Source organism: Nesoenas mayeri (genome assembly GCF_963082525.1).
Source record: "Nesoenas mayeri genome assembly, chromosome: 2".
Taxonomy (NCBI): domain Eukaryota; kingdom Metazoa; phylum Chordata; class Aves; order Columbiformes; family Columbidae; genus Nesoenas; species Nesoenas mayeri.
The window spans coordinates 88,294,482-88,317,118 of record NC_137543.1 but is presented as its reverse complement, the minus strand read 5'-3'; the positions used below and the strand labels follow the sequence as shown (position 1 = coordinate 88,317,118).

General features: G+C 39.7%; 2 protein-coding genes across 2 annotated transcripts; both read right to left on the bottom strand.

Moving 5' to 3' along the window:
- Positions 1–487: 487 nt before the first annotated feature.
- LOC308038306 (serpin B10-like) lies at positions 488–6,929 on the bottom strand (the record flags this gene model as incomplete). Its single annotated transcript, XM_080340696.1, has 7 exons — positions 488–892; positions 1,820–1,975; positions 2,553–2,695; positions 3,073–3,190; positions 3,554–3,688; positions 5,343–5,456; positions 6,762–6,929. The coding sequence occupies 7 exons, from the start codon at positions 6,927–6,929 to the stop codon at positions 488–490; spliced, it is 1,239 nt and encodes a 412-aa protein (XP_080196822.1).
- Positions 6,930–15,525: 8,596 nt separating this feature from the next.
- LOC308038310 (ovalbumin-like) lies at positions 15,526–21,880 on the bottom strand (the record flags this gene model as incomplete). Its single annotated transcript, XM_080340700.1, has 7 exons — positions 15,526–16,185; positions 17,815–17,970; positions 18,148–18,290; positions 19,281–19,398; positions 20,087–20,215; positions 20,813–20,863; positions 21,713–21,880. 7 exons carry the CDS (start codon positions 21,878–21,880, stop codon positions 15,790–15,792), a joined length of 1,161 nt encoding a protein of 386 aa, XP_080196826.1. The 3' UTR covers positions 15,526–15,789.
- Positions 21,881–22,637: the final 757 nt, after the last annotated feature.

Below are 22,637 nucleotides of genomic sequence, written 5' to 3'. Positions count from 1 at the left end.
CAGTTGTGCCAGGCTACAAAGTTTGTATAAAACTGAAAAGAATGGGAGTGAGGTAGCCCTCCTGGGATGACCAGCTTAGTGAGCTGAAACCGATGGAGATGCAGCAGCATTCCACAGGAAAGAGTTTTTCCTGTTTCTTGTCTTCTTATGTACCAAAGCAAGTGTGTTGGGGATTACTGCTTCAGATTAACGTAGTCTGTTCTGCATTGTGGCAGTTCGGGTTCAGAAAGTGCTGAAAAGAAGCATCAATGTTGTTCTGTGCGCAGCTTGGTGCTTATAGTGTAGTGCTACCATTTTCAGGTTCTTTGGCTGGGAAAGTGAGCCAGAGGCTTGAATTCCAGGTTATTTTAAATATGTGCTCTCTTCTAACATTGAGAGATTTGTGAACAGTACAGGAAAATGAAGAAGTTCACATGAGATGCTCATCGTGGTGTATATTTTGTTCATTATAGTTGTTGTGAGGGCCTATTTAGTAATGGTTGGGTTTCTAGGGGGAAGAGAACCTTCCCAAGAAGAGGATACTCTTGGTCTTGTTGTGCCTGATAAAGAAGAGGAAAGGGTGATCTGCTACAAAAATAACAGCAGCACCAAGACTTCGTGATGCCAGTGCTGCTGAACTGGCAGCTGCTGCCTCTGTGCCTTCTTCATTTACTTCTAGAAAACAATTGTGAAAAACTTGTGACAAAAACAACTCTCCCTTCTCTGACATTCCTGTGAAATCAGCTTGACCTTTAGTGAAGGCATCTTGTATCCCCATCCTGCTCAAAGTAGATTTGAGGTCGTATTTCTCTTCTAATGTGAATCTGGGCAGATAAACCTCAATTTTTGTTTTCTCCATTAATTCTGGGCTGGTCCATGCAGACAAGTTTTCGAAAGTCAATTCTCTTTCTAGCTGCAGTTAGTAAAAAGAAAATCAGAAAATTACAAAGTGTTCAAAAACCTGTGCCCTACGGGCTATTTCTTCTCTTTTCTTAAATGGAGAACTTCTCAAGCTGTTTTAAGAGTACAAACAAAAACAAACAAATAAAACCAAACAAAACAACCAACCAACCAAAAAACCCAAAACACAATGAGTAGTGAAAGACCAATTTGGAAATATTTTTGACTAAATGAGTATGTTGCTCTACAGTAGGTCAATGCAGTATTTAAGCTGTTCTCAGTAATTGTTAGGTAATATAGCAGGGTTAAATACTTGTAGAATAAAAACATCAGTGTCAAGTGACAGTAGTCTGATTGATTTACTGGTCATATTTCTGTCTTCCCTACATTTTAGAATTTACTGAAAAGAGCTTTTTTTTTTTTCTATAGAACACTCACTAACATAAATGAGAATGTAATAAGTTTATTATCCAAAGGCAGGATCCATCTCTTTACAGAAGGTGGCAGTGTCCATGTGTTTTAGCTCTGGACTTCCTGGAAAGTAATGGCGGCTGTCCAATTTGTGGTTGTTTGGTTTTTTTTAGAATGAAATCATAATTGTACAGATGGTGAATCTCAGCAGGCTGGCTTTGTGTCCTCATTTTTGTTCAGCTAGAAGAAGAGCCAGTCTTTCAGGGTCTTGATTTCCTGTTGCCAGGACTGATCAATATCAGAATCCACAGAAATGCCAGCTGCCAGGAGAAAGATCTAGTCGGAGCTCCAAGAGGTTTAAGTTCATAGTGCTAGGCCAAATTTGGGATTTACTTTTCCTTGAGCCTGATCAGTACCCTCCTTCCTAGAAACCTGACTGTAACATGGTCTTTTACCTCACACAGGCATAAAATAAGAAAACAATGACACTTTTGTTTTTTCAAGTGATCTACATTCTCAGTTGCTTTACCTTTTGTAGGCCAGTGATGTCACTTGGTAACAGGATAAACATGCTGAGGTCATTGTTGACGTATGGAAGCTCAAGAACATCAGCCTGGATTGATTCTATGTAGGTCCAGTTTAACTTATCACTCAGGTGCATCATTGGCACTGGCTTAGTTGTATGCTGCAACAAATAAAATTAGATGTTTGCCATTTGTACTCTGACTGAACACAGAAGGACTGAGTTCAAGTAGCACAGTGGAAGTTTATTGTATTTGCTGTAGAAGCTGCATAGTGTGTCTGAGACATCCTTATGGCTCTATGTCATAGGACACAGGTTCTACAGAGGACCTCTGGTCTTCTGGAAAGGCACTTGGAGGAGGCAGGCTATCTAAGCTGCATCAAATGACATCTATTATAGGAAGCTGTATTCCACTCTGATTTGTCGTATGGTTAAAAATGAAAATGTGAAGAACAAACACATCCATCTTTGTTCACCTCTCTGTTTTCACTGCCTTCAGAGAATGGAAACTTGTTTAAAGACAGCTTCTGACAATTTTACTTGTGGCTCAGGTGCTAATAAGTGTGTGCAGTTTTTATGCTGAAGATGTGATGAAGAAAATAAGCTGTATGCATTAAGGGAAATAGTTTTCATGCCAGATTTCATGTGGATTTAAAGACCGACAGGAATTTCTCTCCCTCATTTTTTTCACTGCTTTTTCCACCTGCAGTCTAGGATATAGGTCAAGATATTCCCATACCGTGTTTAATCTGAAAGGCCTTTGCCTGGTAGCTTCAGCATCGAACTTTGTTGCCCAGTTTCCTTTAAAGTAGAGCGCATTTATCAGGACCAGTCTTGTGAGCGAATCTACAGATCCAGGAGGCAGCATATTTTGGATTTTACCTAGAGAAAACAAAAGGGTGTTTACACATTTGTGCAGTTTTACTGTTTCAAAGTATTGGCACAATTTCTGCAGATACAAGCCAGGGAAATTTTAAGTGCTGATACAGGATGCTTCTACCTTAAGATTATTCGCAAATGTGTGATTACTGGGGTAACCTTGATTTACAAAGAAGAGTAAGCCTCCTTCCTCACATGTTCAGATGAAGTGTACTAATTTTAGCAAGGGCTTGTCAGTGAATGACTGCTTTAGGAGAACTGATCTCTTTTACCTTTCTGAGGTGAGTGGGATACCTGCCTTGGGCCTCTTGGGTACAGAGACTTTCCTCAATGCTAAAGCAACATATTTTTGAGTTGGGAGAGAAGAGGCAGGAGCTTACCTTCAGTCTGTTGTTCGACCCTGGAATTGATCTCTCTTCTGACTTCATCTGCAGCTCCCACAAAGTCAACGGATTGTGGCTCTGCATTGTAGTATTTCTTGGCTAACTGTAAGTATTCCTGCAGCACAAGAGAGACAGCTGTCTTATGTTTGTTGCCTGCCAACATGAATGCTAATAAATAGCTAACATGATAAAAATGCCATCGACTATAAGCACATCTTTTTGCTAAAGGAACAAAGTATTTTTAGTGGAAATACTCAATTTAAATGTTTATACCTATCAACACCTGGAAATCACCCTCAAAATAGATATATGTCCCATAAAACTAGAATTTTAGTGCCCAAAGTCTCAGGAAGAGTCTCATAGAAAGGATAACAACATGATTTGGAGATGTAGTGAAAATATAGTTTATGGTATGTTGTCATAGAGAGGTCATAAAGGTAAAATAGCACTACATAATGTGAATAAATTGCCTACCTACCTTACTGAAAGGCAATGTTTTTTCTCCATATAACTGGTTGACACTTGTAAGCAGGTAATTTTTAGTGGGTTGGTTGATTTCAAGGTTGAGTGCTTTAAACCCAGCATGGATATTATCTGATTTGCCAATTTCTGTCTTGGAGAAAAGAAAAATTAAGTTACTCATCCATTGTGTAAAACAGTTCAAAATTTCTAATTTCTTCCTTCATGCAGCTCCATGTAAAGTGTTTCTACTGAGGTAATCTGTCACCTGTATTGCAACACAAGAGGTATTCTAAACTAGACAGCTATTAAAAGAATAATTTGAGATGATTAAAAGTTGTGGATATAGTATAGACACAGTAAGTGCTCAGAATGTAAGTGGTAAGAGCCTGAACTATGTAAAACAGTTAAAGGTTTCTAAGTGGAGACTGTGAAACTAAGTATATCCAGAGAGCGAGAGACAGAATGTAATTGTTAAACAATGCATGAAGATTTGGTTGTGTGACTCCTCTCATTTATGGAAGTTGAGTGTGTCACATGGAAATCCTGCCCTTAAATTTCATAGTTTTGTTCTTAATTTTAATATTTTGTAAATTTTCTTCTGTTGCAGTAATTGCAGTAAATTTGTTATGTTGAAATAACAGGATTAAATGAATGTGGGCTCAAATTCTCAAATGAGCTTGAGGAAGTTATGCTATGAACTAGTAAACTAAAAATCTGTGCTGTATTCATCTTGTCATCACCTCAGATTCAGAGGCATGAACAGACACTTAAATTTCTAAACTGTTAGAACAGTCCCTTTGCCCTACCCACAGCGCTCTGTAATTCTTACAGTTCAAACAAGCATTACTCATGCGGAACAATCCCCCTCCTGTTCATGCAGTGCAAATGAGTTGTTGACGTAGTCCCTAAAATAAATCTTCCAGCCATGGGATTAGACTGTGAGATGCAGATCCGTGCTCCCATTCATCAGAATTTGTGGCTGCTGGGGCTTTGTGGGCAGACTGGAGGGAAATGGCTCACGCCCACAAAGAATAACAGTGATGGGAAAGAGCTGAGAGAAGAGCTTGATGCCGCCATGGTTGAATTGTCAATGAGGAAAAACTGCCTTTGCTGACTCAGAGGGATTATGTTTGCTTTTCCGTATTTTTCTGCTATCATCTTAAATTACCTATACTTTGACACAAGACGCCTGACAGTTTATCAAAGAAATATTTTAGGAATATCATTATTTCCATTTCTCTAAGATTCATTGCAAGCAACTCATCTATCTTGTCAAATTCCAACATGTCAATTTATTTTGTTAACTTCTCAACTGAAATGGAGACTAATTTCTGAAGTGTATCAAGCATAGGTAGCCTGAAAAAGTTAATGTTCTGGGTTTTGTTGCCTTGATGCTGCAATCAAATGTGTAGGAGGACAGCTTTGTTCTTGTGATTAGCTCTCTGAGATAGGCACTGTGCCTGGTCAAAAAACATGTTGCTAAATAGCTACCTATTGAACAGTAATAATTTGAGAAAGAAATCTCTCCTCAAAGCTAAAGGAAAAAGAGATACATTGACAGAAAATGGTAACATGAAATTCTAAATTTTGCAAATTTGAGGTTAGTTTTTGCAATTCTGCCTAAAAAGGGGAAGCATGTAATAAGTATTGCATTAGGTGAAGGTACCACAGGATGCTGTACCAATTCATTGTGTACACTACATCTGAGAAAGGCAAACATATGCAAATGCAAATGTGGAAGGAAAGTACAAGAAATACAAGATGTGAGTATGCCCATAGCTTGATCGCTAGACTTGGTGAGATACCTTCTGGAAACAAGCATATCGATTTGATAGACGCTCTTCTGTTTGGGAATAGACTTGCATTTTTATGGTTGTGGTTATGTTTCTGGCTCCATCAGCTTTGTTAAAGTGAAGTACCTGTCATGGAAAAAGCAATAATAAATGCAACAATAGAAAATTCACTATTTAAGTAAAGTCTTTCAGTGATGTCATGGGACTGGTGATGGAGAGAGTCAAACTCAGATTTTATTCCTGAATCCAGTCCTGACTGAATGTGAAATCTTTGGTTAGGTCTTGAGGCCCATGTGTACAAAATGGCTTGAGCACACTAAGCTGAATGCTGCAGGGCAAATCTGTCATGTACCTGGCCTTTCTAGATAAATTATCCTGCTTTGAGTTATGCCCTGGGCTGACCAAATAATACCTGAGAGAGACAGTTATCTCCAAATGGAAACTAGCAAAGCAGAAGTCTAAATGGAGAGCTGCTATGTGCCAGAAAGCATGAAAATTATGGGGGCAGTTTCATGCTTAAATCCCTTGCTCTGGCCACATGCACCTTAGCCAGACTACAAAGGGGTGCATCCAGCCTTGCAACATTTTTCAAATGTATGCCCTTTGTTTTGTTTTGTTTTCCCCATCTTCCTTACAGAAGATGGCTCCTTTCTTTATTACCCTGCTGGCCCTCTTTTGTGCTGTAAATCAGGAGTTAGATCACTGCCTTAGCAGGTAGGACAACTTCTTCTTCCTTGGCAGATGCAAACTCACAAGCCTCACCTCCTACGATAGGAACTAGGTAACTATGCATTGAGGCTGTTCTCACTGCTGCCTGCTAAAGCTGTGCATTTTGCACAAATTCAGTTGAAGGATTTCAGCAGGTGATTTTGCCTGTAAAAGACATACTCCAAAGGAGGGGTTGTAGTCTCATCCTGACCGAGTTTCTTCTCTAACCTTGTGGATGTGGATTTATGTTAGCAGACTGCAAAGCTCGCAAGAGCTATAGGGGAGAGTCTTTTTGTGGGGGTCACTTCCAATGAAACATGAGACAGGAATTGTCTGTGGCAAAGTAGAAGGAGAATTCAGGTCTCCCTCTCCCTGGTGAGTGCTCAAGTTACTGAGCTTTTGGATAATGATACCTTATTTTTGCTGGTGAGATTTAAAAGGAGATACTGTCGCCACTGCCGCCTCTCTCATTTGTTTGGGTTCCTATTTCCAGAGGCTGGAGTAGACTATTTCTTTGACCTCCACAAGTAAAGAACTGGTCTGTCAGTTACAGTGCCCATCAGGGGTAAGACAGAAGCTGCCATATGTGTGTAAAGTTTTGATTAGAGTAATTTTTCTGCTTATGGCTTTCCTCTGTTTCATCATAGTAAGTTTCTTGTATAGAAGATGTTATTCCAAATGATCAACCCTTTCAGACAGCTACCTTTTGAAGCCCAAACTCACCTTTGCCATCTGATCTGCAGTGTTACCTTTGGCTCCCAAATAAACAGTAGCCAGGGCAGATGCAATACTGATAGGGGAGAACAAAATATTCTTGTCACCATCTTCCTGACACTCACGTTTGAAAAAGTCAAGAGCAAAGCTTGTATTTGCTTTATTCAAAGCTTCCATTGTTCTGAACCTGCACAGAGAGGGAGAAAAGATGCTATTAGTGAACGACTAATTTGATTGCTGTGTGTCTGCAAGATTCTCTTCAGTTTTTGAAGTTTCTTTTGGGATTTAAAGGCTTTCTAAAAGTATTTACCTATATGAAGAACAAGGAGGATTAACTATTATTAAGTCATATAAAGTTGAGCATGTCCTGTTTCACTGATGACACTTGCTATCATTTGGGTTACAGAAAAAGCAGCATTCAACCTTATTTTGTATTTGTTCACCAGGACTGTTGTTACACTGTCCTTTACAGCAACTTGGAGTGACAGTTGATAATACTACTTACCAGTGCCTAGGCTAGCCGATATTGAGAGATTATCTCTTACGACAACTTTTATGCTTCAGTTTATACAAGAGCATTTTGACGCTCATAGCTGCAGTGAACAAATACTCTGGTAACAGTAACAGTCAAACTATTCCTTTAGGATAAGACAAAATACTCCTTCCAATCTTTAGACAAGCACTGCCCCAACTATTGCATCCTAAATTCCCTTTTTGACTTTCAAAAATGTCCTGAAACTCTGTCTTACAGTGCTAGCCCAGATCACAGCTTCCCAGTTCTTCTGCAGGACAAGCTTTCCATATTCAGTAGACCACAAATGCTTCTATTTGTAATTTGCATTGCAGGTTTAGCTGAGAGCTCTAGGCAGGGACTAGGAGCTATTCTGGTTGGTATAGTATGGCCTTAAAGACAGTTTGTGTCCTGAAGCAGTTTGCACACCAGGAGCACAGGAACAGCTCTGAGAAGCACGGGAACAGATTAGCTGACTTAAGCTGACTTAAGCAAACACAGTGCAGTGATAGATATGCTAGCCAGTGAGCTCTAGAATTTGTAGAACGCTGTACAATAAATTATTCTTCCTGTATTTTTTTAAGACTTACATCTTCTAGACCATGCCTGTGCCATCTTAGTATATTACTTTCTGAAGCATTTGCTGACTCCAATTCAGATCCCCGACACCTTTTTTTTCCTATGCATTTGTCAACAAAGCAACATCATCTAAGAGTATATGTAATAAATAATCTCTAGAAATAATTACAGTACCTTGTTTTGTGCAGGGAGAAACACTGCTCTTCTGGGTGTCTCCAAGGTTTCTGCAGTTCACGTGAAGGATAGGGTGAATTTATACTGTGTCGGGCCAGTTCTGCAAAGGTTCTTATGACTCATGACTGTGCAATTCATTATGCCTTGAAGGCCACATCCCTGTGGAAGACCTGAATCATCTCAGAGTGGGATGTAAAGTGATGGTATGACACCGTACATGAACCTTACAAAACTGACTGCATAAGTATTTCTATAAACAATTTTGTGGCAACAGGTTAGTAACAACTTGAAACTGCACTACTTTAAACAACCTTTCTTTTGTGGTTTAGAGGGTTTAAAATTGTAGTTGTTGACCTACTTCTTTTATGATTCCTCTAATAGAAATTATTTCTGAAGAACCGACAGACAGATAAAGGACAGGACTTCCTATGCGTGAGTTGTTCTGTTTTCTGTTTCCTACTGATAAAGTATTTGTCACTCCTAGTGGGTTTCTGTTTTAGAAAAATGGATTTTGTTAATTTTGAAGGATTCTAAGACTGTGCAATAAGAGAAATATTGTCACTGTGAGATAGTGAAGGTTGAAGAAGAGTCACCAGACCCTCCACTCAGTGATATGATGTCAGTGGTGACATCACTAGAACCTGATGTGAGTCTTAGATTAGGCTTCTTTTTCTTCTGCTGCTGTTTCTCCACCCTAATCTGAAATCTGCTGTTTGACCAGTGTAGCACCTCAGAGATATATTCCTCATTTTCCATTCCAGAAATAGATATTCTGTCAAATCCTCTTATTCTTCTTGCCTTGGCTACCAAAATACCTCCTTCCCTACTTTGGTCACAGTCATGCTGTCTCTTCCTCTGTTGTCCTTGTTGTATCTGTTCATCTCCACTCTCACCTCTGACTGAAAAACCTCCTGTAATTCTACTCTTGCCCTTTATTTTGTTCTTTACCTCTCTGCACTGTTGATATTGCCACCTTGAAAACCTGGATAGGAGCTACTTATCTCTCCAGGGCTGCCACTTCGACACTGAGCAAGACTTACTCACAAAGGTCTACCTCCTTGGTATAATTTTCTGAGACCTTTCTTCTGACTTGCTGTCTATGAACATACATTTAACATGGCTTAAGTTGTAGGTCTGTGGCTGGCGCAGAGGATCTTCTAATGAGGAATGAGCCATACAAGTAGCTGCAAAATTTGGTGTAGGGTATTGGAGAGTGCAGCACCAAAGGGTCCCATGCCAATTATGAACCTTCTGCATCAATATAACTTGGGAGCCAAACGCTTGGTTAAAGTCACTTTCCTACTTCAGGAAGAACCCCACACTTTTAATCTGATGGTCTTTTTCTGCCGCTCTGGTCTTTTGAAATTGCAGCTACAAAAAACCAGAATGTTTCAGTGTGAGTTGTAATTAGATGCATGTGATAGATTTTCCAGAGAGCAGCATAGTGTAGGAGAGATGTTCACTGCAGAATTAATTGCTTCCATTGCTCCCAGGAAAGTTGTGATCTGTTTACATTGGCTCTAAGTGATTCTCAAAGCCTAAATGATTTGAGTAATCTCTGCAAATTTACCCGTGCTGTTGAATGAATGATAGATACACTGGATAGAATTCAACCCTTAGAGCACTTTCTGTGGGTTTTCTGGTTTTAAAGCAGGGAGTAATTTAATTTGCTTACCCGTAATACTGCTTGCTGCTTTACAAGAAGTGACTGAGGTGTTCTGTTTACGCAGAAGTGCTGGGTTAGGCTGAAGGAGAGGCTTGTGCCTTTGTACGAGGTTTTAAAGCTGACTTTTAAAAACACTTCTTGAATGGCATTTCTGGTCATTATTAAAAAAAAAAAAGCATACTGAGTAACTAAAATTATACTTATATCAAGGAACTACATATGCTACATCAACATGATGGATTGACAACATTTTCCAATATCCTTTTAAATTAACATCACCGGAGGCCAGGGCTCAATGGGACATGCCACTGACTCAGTAGCCGCAGTACTCTCACTCCCACCCCATGCTACGTCAACACAGCAGCCCGCTGGAAGTGTTGTATTAATAGTATCCTTCCAGTGGAAAGTAAACCTGTGAGCTCTTTCATTGCAGCCGTTCGTGTTTCCATTTGGTCAGGACAAATATTGGCAGGACAGCAGTGCCCTGGCCAGATTTCAGCTATATAAATGCATTTAGTTTTCCTCCAGTTTCAGTTTAACTTAGCACAAGTCATTGTGACTTTCTTATACAGTGTGCTGCTCTGTTCATTAACACCAGGGTTCAGGAGTAGGCGTAAAGCTTGATATGTAAACAGAACATTTTTAGGTGCTCTTTAAAGGTTTTTGAGAGTCTTGAGATACTTTCTGTCAGAGAAAAATGGTAGCTTCTGCTTCACAGAGTATTTTAGGATACAAATTTCCATGGCTGGTTTTCATATTCATCGTTAACTTATTTTAACTATCAACTCTGTATAGCTCTTGGAAATCTGATTTAATTCAAAACTAATGTGTTCTCTGTTTCAGGTAGATCAAAGGAAAAAGTGACATTTGAAGAGAAGCTGCTCAGTTTCCCTGACATCTTCAAATATTTTTTAATAGCATAAGCACTGTTTATTTACTTGGGAAGGAAGAATTTCTGGTTCACATTTTTTAATTTTTCCAGCCACAGCAGGCCAGTAGATTTTAAACACAAAAGGATGTTAAATGTTTCTAAACCTTTAAAAGGACTTCAGGAGACAAAAGAGGCACGGGGAGGATAAGAGTTTTGAAAGACAAGATAACTATCTGTTGTGTTCCTCCTACAGTAGGTTTGCAAGCCTTCTCTTGCCAAGCAATCTTTGCTGACATACTCCAGCAGTGTTTAAAACCTTGTGAGTATCCAGAAGGGTGTGGTGAGGTTCCTGTGTAAATATTACTGAGGCATTTTGCTCCCCACCTCCAGAAAGCAAAGGTGTGGTGAAATTGGACTCTACTGGCACAATTCATCATACTTTACTATTACTTCTACATGCTTTGGCTTAGACACTGTAATTAATAAAGGTAGTGTTTGTCCTGGGAAATTTAGCCCTGTGAAGAACTACAACACTTCTGGGAAAGGGCTGATCTCTATAACTGAAAAGAGATCATTTATCTTTTAATGAATGTGCACACTGTTTTCACATGTGCAAGGGTGCAGTTTTCCTTTGAATGACTCAGGCAGTGAGCACTTTTTTAAGTATCCCGGCTAGTAGTTAACATCAAAAATATGAAGTGTGGCCTGAATTTCTCAATCGCGATACCCAGTACTGCATTATGAGTAATAATGTATGTGTGTCCTGTATGCACTTTAGCCAAAGCTTGTCATTTTTCCGAAGAAACCTCTCAAAGGGTGTAACTGTATGTCAGCTGCGCAACTACTGAATCAGGAAGCTGATCCCTGCTTTGTGCTATTTGGAGTTTCCCAGGCTGCTCCCAGGTGGCTGGAGGAATTGGGCCCTCACCCCACCTCCTGCAGGTGCAGCTGAGGTGCAGCTTGCGCTCTGTAGTTGAGCAGCACGCAGTCTTATTGCGTGGCAGATGATCCCTCTAGGCAGCAGGAGTGGGAGCAACCTCCTCCCACTTTCTTCCTTAGTCCCAAACATTCCTCTCCCTGGTATTAGAAACAGGGCCTGAGCCCAGCCCTGCCCTCTTAACTCACTGCCCCAAGGAGTAGATAGAGATTGCTGAAGGGCAAGGAGAGTAAAGGGGGGCATGGTGAGGGTGAGGTGGTCAGTGCCTTGGGAAAAGGGAGTTACTAGACAGAAATGGACTGTGACCAAGCAATGAAGCACAATGAGAAAGAAAAGAGGGAAGAGGAAAGAGGAACTGCTCTTACACATAGTCCTGTGAAGTTTAATGATTCTTCCTCCACCCCCTTTGTTCGCCTTTAATTCCCACGTCTCTGCATTCCTTACAGGAACTCATCTGACACCTCACTATTCTCCTGCTCCATGCTGACCTTACCAGAGCCACGGCATTGAAATTTCACTTGTGTGACTAAGAAGTCAGCCTTTCACTGTAAGGATTCGCTCGCCTCCAGGATTCTGTTCCTGTTGTCTGTAAGGTGCTAGACTTTGATTTAGAGAGTGTTAAAAGTGGAAAGGGGCAGTGAGAGCTTTGTAGCTGACCATTGAAGAATCAAAATGAGGGCTGGTGGGGCTTATTCTCACATGTGGCCAACTCTGATTTGGTGAGAGAAACCTAAGCTGGCTGAATGGCTTATACTATTTTGACATTAGTGAGATGTGGATTTATGTTTAAAATGACATTAATCAGAAGATTGTGTATTCTACAATCTTAAAGCTATGCAACATTTGACAGGGAAAGGCCATGAACAACTTAGAATAGCTTTGAAGACCAGATGACTGTCAGCTGCCCGTTCTAACACAAGTTACTCTCTAATTCTGCGAACTTCAGGAGACCAATTTTTGCAGAGAGCTGACTTTGATCAACTGAGCAATATTGCTTACATTCTTATGTATTTGAAGAATTAGGACTGGAATAAACAATAAAGCCCTGGGGTCAAATTCTGTCATCTCTGTGGAAATTCATTACGTGAATTACCTTCCTACTGTAAGACTGCAGGCAGATGAACAAGTGTGGTCTTGTATCTGCACAGCTCATTAATCCTTTGAATTAATTGTGCCCCTTTGTATGTGTGCAATGACAAATACTTAAAAGGTGTGGTGGCAGAGCACGTAAAATCCTCTTGTGATGGGTCCTAAAGCTGAGAATCAGAGCTTTCTTCCATACTTGTGCAGAAAGAAATATTAGGGGTAAAAGAGAGGTCAATCCAGCTGCACTTCATGACACAGAGGAGAGTCAAAGTCTCTGGGACATGGTGCTGACTAATTTGCTTCTTTGTGGATGGAGAGAGAAAGCTGTATCCTCCCCTGTTGGCACAAAGGAGAGGACTTGTTCCATGATGGGTGATGGTGGTCTGATATCTGTCACCCAACTTGGGACTTCATCCAGGCCTGACATTTATGTGTCTATTATTACAAAAGCTACAGTGCCTCAGGTGTGGAGTTTTTGACTGTTAGACAAATATTTCTGGGTCTGAGATCTGAGGACTCCAGCATCCATTCCTTCATGGGTGTATGATTTGCCAAGTCTAAAAAGTGGTTTCGAAGTTTTCGGTCTCTGAAAACATAGGGCTGAGAATGTTGAGGAAGGTTAAGGAGGTGGCTACTGAGGACAAGAATATGACTGCTGGTTTCTGTGCTGGCGGAAGTCAGCAGAAATAAGGAGGCCACACTGAATCTGTCTACATACAGGAGTAGATACACTTCTTTGCATCTTCTGTTTGTGAAGAAGTATGTATTAATTGATAAGAAATACAATGGCCTATAAATAGGGCAGTTTTATAACGAATCTGCTGAAAATTAAGTATCCTGAGGATTTTAGCTACCCTATTTCTGTGACCAGATAACACAAACTCCAGAGCAATAGTAAACACATTGTTAGCTCTCTTGCAAAAAAATTCCCCATTTGTTATGTCCTGACCAGCAATTGACTAAGATACGGGAAATTAAAGGAAAATATTTGAACTATTTATACACCGGTGGAGGTGGTGTCTTGTTATCTTCCTTCTTTTGCAAGATTGTGTTTGCTACCAGCAAGGTATGTCCCCTAGGTACGGCCAAATTGTGTGTTATCTTGAAGGGGAGAGTGAAGGAGAGAGGGAGTAGCCGAAAAAAGTAGAACAAACTGAATACTGCGAGGTGGAACTGAGAAAACATACCATCACAAACGACCCAGCTCTGCTGCCATGCTGTGCATACTGGAGTCTAGAAAGAGCATAGCTTTCTTGCAGTAACTTCACCCCAAAAAACCTTCCTTTCACTCTTCTGGTACTTCTCTGTGACAGTTTCTCACAGGCCTGTTTCCTTTCTTGTTTCAGTGACAAAGGGAAGAATAATTCATTCCAGAGAGAAACTTTAACTTGCCATAGACATTGCTTCTTTTAGTGTGATTATTCTCTTTAGTTACCAAATAAGAGCCTATAAAGCTTTATAAATACGCTACAAAGATAACTAGAAAGCCCATTCCTTTTTCCCATTCCCATGTGTTCTTCAAGGCAGTGTTATGGTCCCAGTGAGGTGTAGATTCTGCACATATCCAGCTGCCTTCCAAACTGCTTATCAACACTTGTTTCAGAGAGACTGGATGAATCATGGTTTGTGCTGAAAGTGTTGTATGTGACTGGTTGGAGTTGCATACTTGAGGGATTATGGGTCATGCTGGTCCCTTCCTGGCAGAACACTGGTCTCAATATTGTATCGTAGCCCATTGTTAGGACAGACTCTCATTCCTCATCTCTCTGTAAGCAATGAATCAACTATGATAAAAGAATCATAGAATATCTCATTAGAAGAGACTCATAAGGATCATCGAGTCCAATTCCCTGCTCTTTGCAGGGCTATCTAAAACTAAACCATATGACTAAAAGCATCATACAGATACTCCTTGAACTCTAACAGGCTTGGTGCCATGACCATCTCCCAGAGGAGCCTGTTCCAGTGATCGACCACCATGTCATTGAAGAACCTTTTCCTAATGTCCAGTCTGAACTTCCCCTGACACAGCTTCATACTATCTCCTTGTGTCCTGTCGCTGGTCACCAGAGAGAGAGAGAGACCAGCACTGCCCCCTCTGCTGCTCCCCTGAGGAAGCTGTAGTCGCCATGAGGTCACCCTTCAGCCTTCTCTTCTCCAGGCTGAACAAACCAAGTGACCTCAGCTGCTCCTCATAAGTTTTGCCCTCAAGGCCTTTCACCATCTGTTGCCCTCCTCTGGACACACTTTCATAGTTTGATGTCTTTCTTATACTGAGATGCCCAAAACTGCAAGCAGTACTCGAGGTGAGGCCGCACCAGTACAGTGTAGAGTGGGACAATTGCATCCCTTGACTGGCAGTTATACTGTGCTTGATGCACCCCAGGACATAAATGGCCCTTTTGGCTGCCAGAGCACACCGTTGACTCGTATTCAACCTGCCGTCAACCCAAACCCCCAAATCTCTTTCTACAGGGCTGCTCTCCAGCTTCTCATCCCACACTTTGTACATATAACCAGGATTATTTCATCCCAGGCACACTTGAAATACTCCAGATGAAATGCACTTGCTTAAACGTGTTTTTATTATGATTAAGGGAGCAAAAGAGTATGTACACAAGACCCATCACATATGGATACATGGAAAACAGTTTGAATAGTAATATGCCATATTTGGTCAAGACAATTGAGCCAAAAAGGCTTAAGGAGAAATACGAATTATAAGATTTCTATAATGCATCTTTAGAAAGTGAAGAAGAACCTTGCAGTATCAGGAGCACAAAGAAAAAGCAATTGCCTTGTCAAAGTAGGAATGGCTGGTGACAGTTTAGAATTTAATCTGGGAGTTTTCAAGTGACTAATTGCAGAGGAGTCACCATGAAGCTTGGCCATAGAAAAAGCTGGCTTCATTGGAAGACTGCATTTTTTTCCATAAAACTCCTGCTGATGAGTGCGGTTGTGATTTTTCAGTGTGATGAATTGGCACTAGTATTGTTAACTTGCACCAGGAGCATCTCTGTTCATGTTTTCTTTGGGCCTGGTTTTCATTCCTTTAATCCTTCATTTCTCTGATTTAATTTTTTTTTTTAAAGAAAGCCCTCTGGATTTAGAAAATATGGATGAAAAAGAGAGTATGCCTTTCTTTTTACCCTTGATACTGCAGTGCTCTGGGTCTTGCTGTGGGGAACAGAAACTCTTTCAGCTTTCTTGTCTTTAAGGGGAAATGCATCTGGCTAAGAAGAGGATGCCATCGGTTGGGTTGTGCCTGATCAAGAAGAGGAAAGGGTGGTCAACCTTAAACTCTTGATAATCACTTTCATCCTTGACCACAGCTCCTGATACGCCTGCTGCCTCACTGCCTGCTTCATTGATTTCAACAAATGCCTGATGAACAGCTTCAGACACCCTCAGGCGCTCTGCTGAAGAGATGCCAGAGAGATCGGCTGATGAGGTGAACAGGTCAGTTATACCCAAGCCCATTAAGACAGATGTGAGGTTGTATCTCTCCTCTATCTTCATGCGGGGGAGGTACACTTTCACTGTCTTCTCTTCCATCAAATTAGAACTGGTCCACTCCTGGAGTTTTTCGAAGGAGATTGCCTTCTCAATCTGCAAGGAAACAAGAGAATAAGATCTCTGGGTTGAGAGCACAACTTCCTTTGTGGCAGTGCAGTACCAGTGGTGGTTTTTTCCTTTTTCACTGACTGCTCTTGTTATGGCATTTTTTCTAGATATATACAGATTAATATATCTAGGACAGGAAAGCAAACTATGATTCTTCCTTATCTGTTCTGTCTTACTTTCTCTTTCTTTAACAGACTCACTACCAATCAATTTTTTTAATGTGGTGGCTACTTAGCAAATTTCACCTAAAGCTCTTGCTATTTATCTTCATTACTTCGGGAATACATTCCAAAAATAATTCTGTGCTTTTGAGTTGTAAGCTCTACCTACATTTAAGACCTCCAAATAACAAGGTGTTAACGGTAACCAATTACTAATACCTGAACAATGAATTGTTACTATACTAGGAACTAATATTTTTATGAGAAATTGGCTTTTTGAAAAGTAAAGGCTAAGTTGTAAAGTATCCTTTTATTTTAGTTACACTGTACTAGTCCAAGCTCACTCAGTTCAAAATTATCTCTGCCAATGAAGAAAGAAAGTCTAAAACAGCACAGTCACCACTTGCATTGGTGACCATTAGAAGAGTGGGTACCCTTGTTAGTGATTGCTATTCAGACTAATTGGTTGTTTCCATTATTGTGTATGTTGCTTCATGCCTAGTAATATTTCTTTCTCTGCTAATTTACTAAATATCTCTCTGCTAACTTGCTAAGTATGCAGATCTTGCCATGGCAGTACGTAGTAACACCATGTCAATATAGTCTCTCTTACCAACTTTATCCAAATACATTTTTTTTTCTTATGCATAGAGATTCTATTTTATCCAATTTTTTCTTTTTCAGACTTTCTAATTATAATACACAGTGTTTGTTCTCCTATGTATACCTACTTTTTCTTTTTTTTTTTCCAGAATTGTATATAATCTCTATTATGCATGTCTGCAATCATAACTGATGGAAATTTAGCTGTGTTCAAATTCCTCTTCATTTTTATAATTTAGATTCTTTCAGTTAGTGTACGAATATCTCAGTGAACTCTCATTTATTAGATAGCCTTTCCTATTCAGACTAACTACAGTCCTGCTAATGACAATATCCCATGCCTGTATTCTGTTCATATCAATGATAGTATGTCATGTACATTTTATTTCCTAAAATTGCTTTAACCACTTCAGTACCCTTCATGTCTAGTTTTTAGATAGTTTAATTTTTGAAGATATGAAGGAAGCATGTTGAACACTGCCAAACCAAGCAATAATTACAACTACTAAAGATAACATGAACTTCCCAGGAAGCTCCTCAATGGGCAGAAATGGAGGCATAAATGTTTGGCGTTCAAGCTGCTGGAGTAACAGCTGATTAGCCAAGAAGAATCCGTTCTGTGATGTCCAATATTTAACCCACTGAAGTAGTCCTATAAGTAATCTGTGCTCAGCACAAACTATTGCAGGACCACTGAGTCAGCTACATGCTTCTATGCAAAAATCCCATGTTGCTAGTGTTCACATCTTCACTGGTGAAGTGTTTTAGGATAATTTGATTGTGAAGAGCTTTGCAGCATCTACATTCACCATGTTCATGGTTTTCTGAAACCCAGATCCCAGAGTCATACCTGCTCCAGGCCAGAGATATCATAAGGCAAGATCACCCACATGCTCAGCATGCCGCTGGCATATGGAAGCTCCAGGATCCTCATTTTCTCAGGAGGCAGGTCTGTCACTTTAAATGAACCAAGCTGGTACATCATCTGTACAGGTTTGCTTTCTTGCTGCAAAACCAAATAAGATAATATAGTTTTCACAAAGATTATTCGTACAGCATAGAAATGTCTCCTTATCGTTAAAAGTACTGATTGCTCTTGTCCAGGAAGATTGTATAACAATGTGTCTACTGTCTTCACAAATTCTAAAAGATGACACCTTTAAGGTGATGTATGCCCATGTACCTCAGTCACTCTGAACTGCATTGTCTGGGTTTCTTCAACCTTAAATGCTTTCTCCCACACTCCTTTGAAGTAAATGCCATTGACAAGGACCATTTCAGTCTGGGGATCCACAGAACCCGGTTGAAGGATATTTCTGATCATTCCTTTAATAATGAATAGGAAAAGAGAACACATGTATATAACATCGTACTTGGCAATCATAACATTAAATGGTGGGTATAGAATATGTGGGGAGGAGGGTGTAGGGCAGAGACAATTTTTTTTTCAGCTCTAAACATAAATACTTCTTGCTTCAAACCAAAGTTGAAAGGCGATGTCTATGTAGAAAAGGTAACAGGAAAGAAAACCAGAGTTTTACTCTGATTTCTTGTTATACTGCGGTCCTGTTTATTCTGGAGTCCTAATACACATAGCACGCTCCTCCCTTAGTCCTTTCCCACCAGTAGCTGAATTATGGCCTGGTTTTCTCCATCAAATTACAACATTACACCAAAGGTTGTGTGATTATTAATATTTTCATTTAAGTTAAAATTCAGCATCTTTTATCTGTGTTTGCTGTTCAGGCCATGTGCTTCAAGAATGAGGGAAAGGAATGTTTTGAGGGGGCCAGGAAGAGACTGGAAGAATAAAAGAACCACAGGGAGGTGCAATAGGGTAAAAATCCCAATTGTGGTATGCTTGTGGTTTTCCATTGCCCTTTACGTGTTAAGATTTCTCAAGTACCTTGTGACTGCATGCCCTACTTAACAAGCAAACAACTCTGAGAATCTGGAGGGCAAAGCGTGCTGATCAAAGGATATCCAGATTCCCAACACTAGTGTCAAACCACTTGTCACTGTGTACCAAGCATGTTCTAGGGCTGCCGCTTTCATCAGAACTGGAAGTGTTACATACCCACAAAGCACCTACAGATATAGAGAGTCCTCTAAAAGGGATGTGTCTGAGGAAAAAAGAAAATTGTTAAATGATAGTTCCGTATTTGGGAACTGATCTATTATCCAGGAACAGGAACAGGAACAGAGAGAGAGGTTTTGGGGTTTTTTGTTCTCTCCTGACTTAAAGCATTACCATATGCTGTTCACATGTGGTGGCAGTATGGAAAATACCCATGCTGATACTTGGCTTGCTCTTACCATTTGTCTGACTTTCAACCCAGGAGTTGATGAGCTCTCTGGCTTGCTCTTCAGCTGTTTGAAAGCTGAGAGTTTCCACGCTTTCTCTATACAGTTCCTTCACACATTGTATGTATTCCTGCAAATGAAGAGTATGCAGTTTTCAGATTAGAATGTCAAAGCATTTTGAAAATGTGAAATGCAAGACTGAAATTAACAGATATGAATAATCTGCTCATTAAAGCTACTCAGTAAACCATGATTCTAATTCGTAAGCATCTTAGGATTTGACATTCATTGCTTCAAGCAAGAGTATATGCTTGCATTTTTTTTAAGTATTTCCCAGAATTTAGTTTGATCCAAAAATATTACATTCATTTCAGTTGAAATATGGGGGTTTTTCTTAAATTTTGCCTACTTTTTCACTTTTGACTTTGCAATGGTATTTTCCTTTAATTTCAAATTAAATGTTCCCTTCAATGGGAAAACTTGTAATATTTTTGAGAACCTGAAATTCTTTTTCAGGTTTGTTTTATAAGTTAAGAAAACATTTAGAGTTCTTTCCAACGAAAGTTAACTTTATTAATTATATCTTGACATGATTGGATCATGACTGTACTTTGCAGGAACATCTTTTTGGCTAAACATATTTTTTCTCAAGACAGCAGAGAGTTAAGGCTCTGATAGAGAGAAGTCATGAATCCTGTCTTCCATATGGTAGAAAATTTCGTCAGCAGAAACTAGACTTCTGACAATTATTTTGCATTACAGAGTGTTACAGCTATGACATGAAAATACTCTCAGATCAAGATTTTAGTGCAACTCACCGGTAGGATTTGGAATTTTTCTTCAGCGTAAAGTCTACTGGCAAACCTGAGTGTATAATTGTCACTTGGTTTGGTGATTTGGATGAACATGTCTTTAAGTGAAGTGTGGACGTTTACTGATGTACTGCACTGAATTGTTGGCATGAAAGCAAATAAAAAGATTAATGATGTTATTCTAGTTTTAGTATTTAGTAGGTTTTTCATATTCTATGAGAAGAATAAAGTAGTTCAGGCACTTCTGCTTACAAAACTGTTGTTTGTCCTGTATATCTATCTTGTTCCTATAACTACATTGATGTAGTAATTTTCTAATATATACAATTCTGTGCTATCTTGCTGCTATAATTGCCTCATACCTCCCCCAGAGGTTCTTTTAATTACCCACTACAGTAATCCAGCTCCAGCAGATCAAATAGGCTTTCCTCCATTCCCAGCCAGTCCCATTAAATCAGTAACATCCAGCTACCTTGTCTAAGCATGCAAATATCGGTCATTTTCCCTATTTGCCCAATATTTTGATGCCAGTTTCATCTTTTGCTTGTTCTGATTCCTCTGTTACCTCCCTTCTCTCTCTGTATTCTTATGAACAAAGTGTTCCCCCAATTGCTGGATGCAGAGCAATAGCTACTCATCAGAGAGGGGTTGGAATGGCTAGAAGGCTGCTTTATCTGCTAGGTTTTGCTCCCAGGAGAAAGTGACATAGAGAAGATGAAATTATTTCTGTACCTGAGATTCAACAGTCTCTCCAGATGCTGTGATTTTATCAAAGTGAGCAACCTGTAATTGAAATTAACACAAGTTGAAATAACAGGTATGACAAAAAGGTTATGCAACTGAGATTAACACATGATGTTTAGAGTAAAACTGTTGGCTAACTCAGAAGTCGGATGACTCAAAAGGTGCAATCCATCCGTACCATCTGTGAATAGCTGTGCATCCTGTTGTCTGCTAAGATGATCTTTTTTTCTATTGGACATCCAGAAATCAGCTCCAGAGTGTGCTGTTAGTAATACTAACTTTCTTCCATCTAACAAGCCACCCACCCTGTGAAGTGAGAGCTACAGAAAAGTAATGTGAAATATTTTGCAGACTGGAGACATGTTTTGGCTATTTCCACTTAAATTTGAGAAAAAACTTCTTCTCAGTAAGGGTGACAGAGCACTGGAACAGGCTGCCCAGGGAGGTTGTGGAGTCTCCTTCTCTGGAGACATTCAAGACCCACCTGGACATGTTCCTGTGCGACCTCACCTACGCGTTCCTGCTCCAGCAGGGGGATTGGACTAGATGATCTTTCGAGGTCCCTTCCAATCCCAAACATACTGTGATACTGTGATACTGTGATTTCCCTGGAGATTTTACCTGCTTTCCTTACTCTAAACAAACGACCACTGGAATGTGTTGCTCTCTTTGAGAATCCTACTGCTAACAATGAAATCCTGTTTCAAGTTTTGTGGCTGATGATGCATTTGTTTAACACTATGAGAGAGTTGGAGATTGCCGCAGCTTTTGATAACTCTAGATTCAGATTTTTTAGCCTCTGGTCTATGCACAGGACATTGTAATATAATTAAGAGCTACAGCTCTATTAAGCAGCAGGAAAGTTTAAATCCTTAACTGTAGCCTCACCTTATCTATCTGAGCCTTGGTGTTTCCTCTTGCACCCAGGTAGATCATGGACAGAGCTGACAGGATGGTCACGGGGGCGAAGAGGATGTTCTGATTGGCATACTGGGCTTTCAGCTCATCGAATACCTCAAAGGAAAATTCTGCACTTGCTGCACCAATGGAGGCCATTGTGAAACCAGTATTGCCTAGAAAAAACAGTAGAAGTACAATGATAATGTAATAATGGAATAGCGCACATACACAGCACAATGCACTTTAATAGTAGATGTAGGCAATGAAGTATAAGCAAGTAGTTTTGAAGTCATGCTGTGATAACATGCCTATTGCTATGCCCACCTCTAGTGCATGTTAGAAACACTGTATTCATAAACTCTGTATTCTTTTACATTTGTATTCAGTTGCCTTTTTGGCTGTAATATTCTTAATCTGTAAGTGATTTCTGTTTACTTTTTCAAAACAGTCAAACAACAGTTGCTTGTACTTATTTTCTTTCAGTGAAGGCTAGAATTGCTTGGTAATTTGTAGTACCTTTGATGAAAACCCGAAACTACGATCTGTCTATGACATACTTGCAAAGCTGAAAATTTAAAGTACAAATTTTAGTAGACTTGCCCTAGGTTTGAACAGATATAAGTAAAAGCAGAGGCTGGCTGACTATTTTTATTTTCTAAAAATAAATAAATGCAGTAAAATATATTTTTATATACTACACTGTAACATTTCTGAGAAATTAAATTTTGTTAGTGATATTCAGACAGAATAGAAATGCAGGTATGATAAAATAGCAATGTCTACCATAATACAGCACTGTTGAATGAATGTATGTTTGTGGCATAGACCGATAAAAGCTTTATATTTGTTTCTATCCAAGGCTGCTATAAAGTGCTGGACAGTATAAGTCCTGTGTACCCACTGTGCTTATATA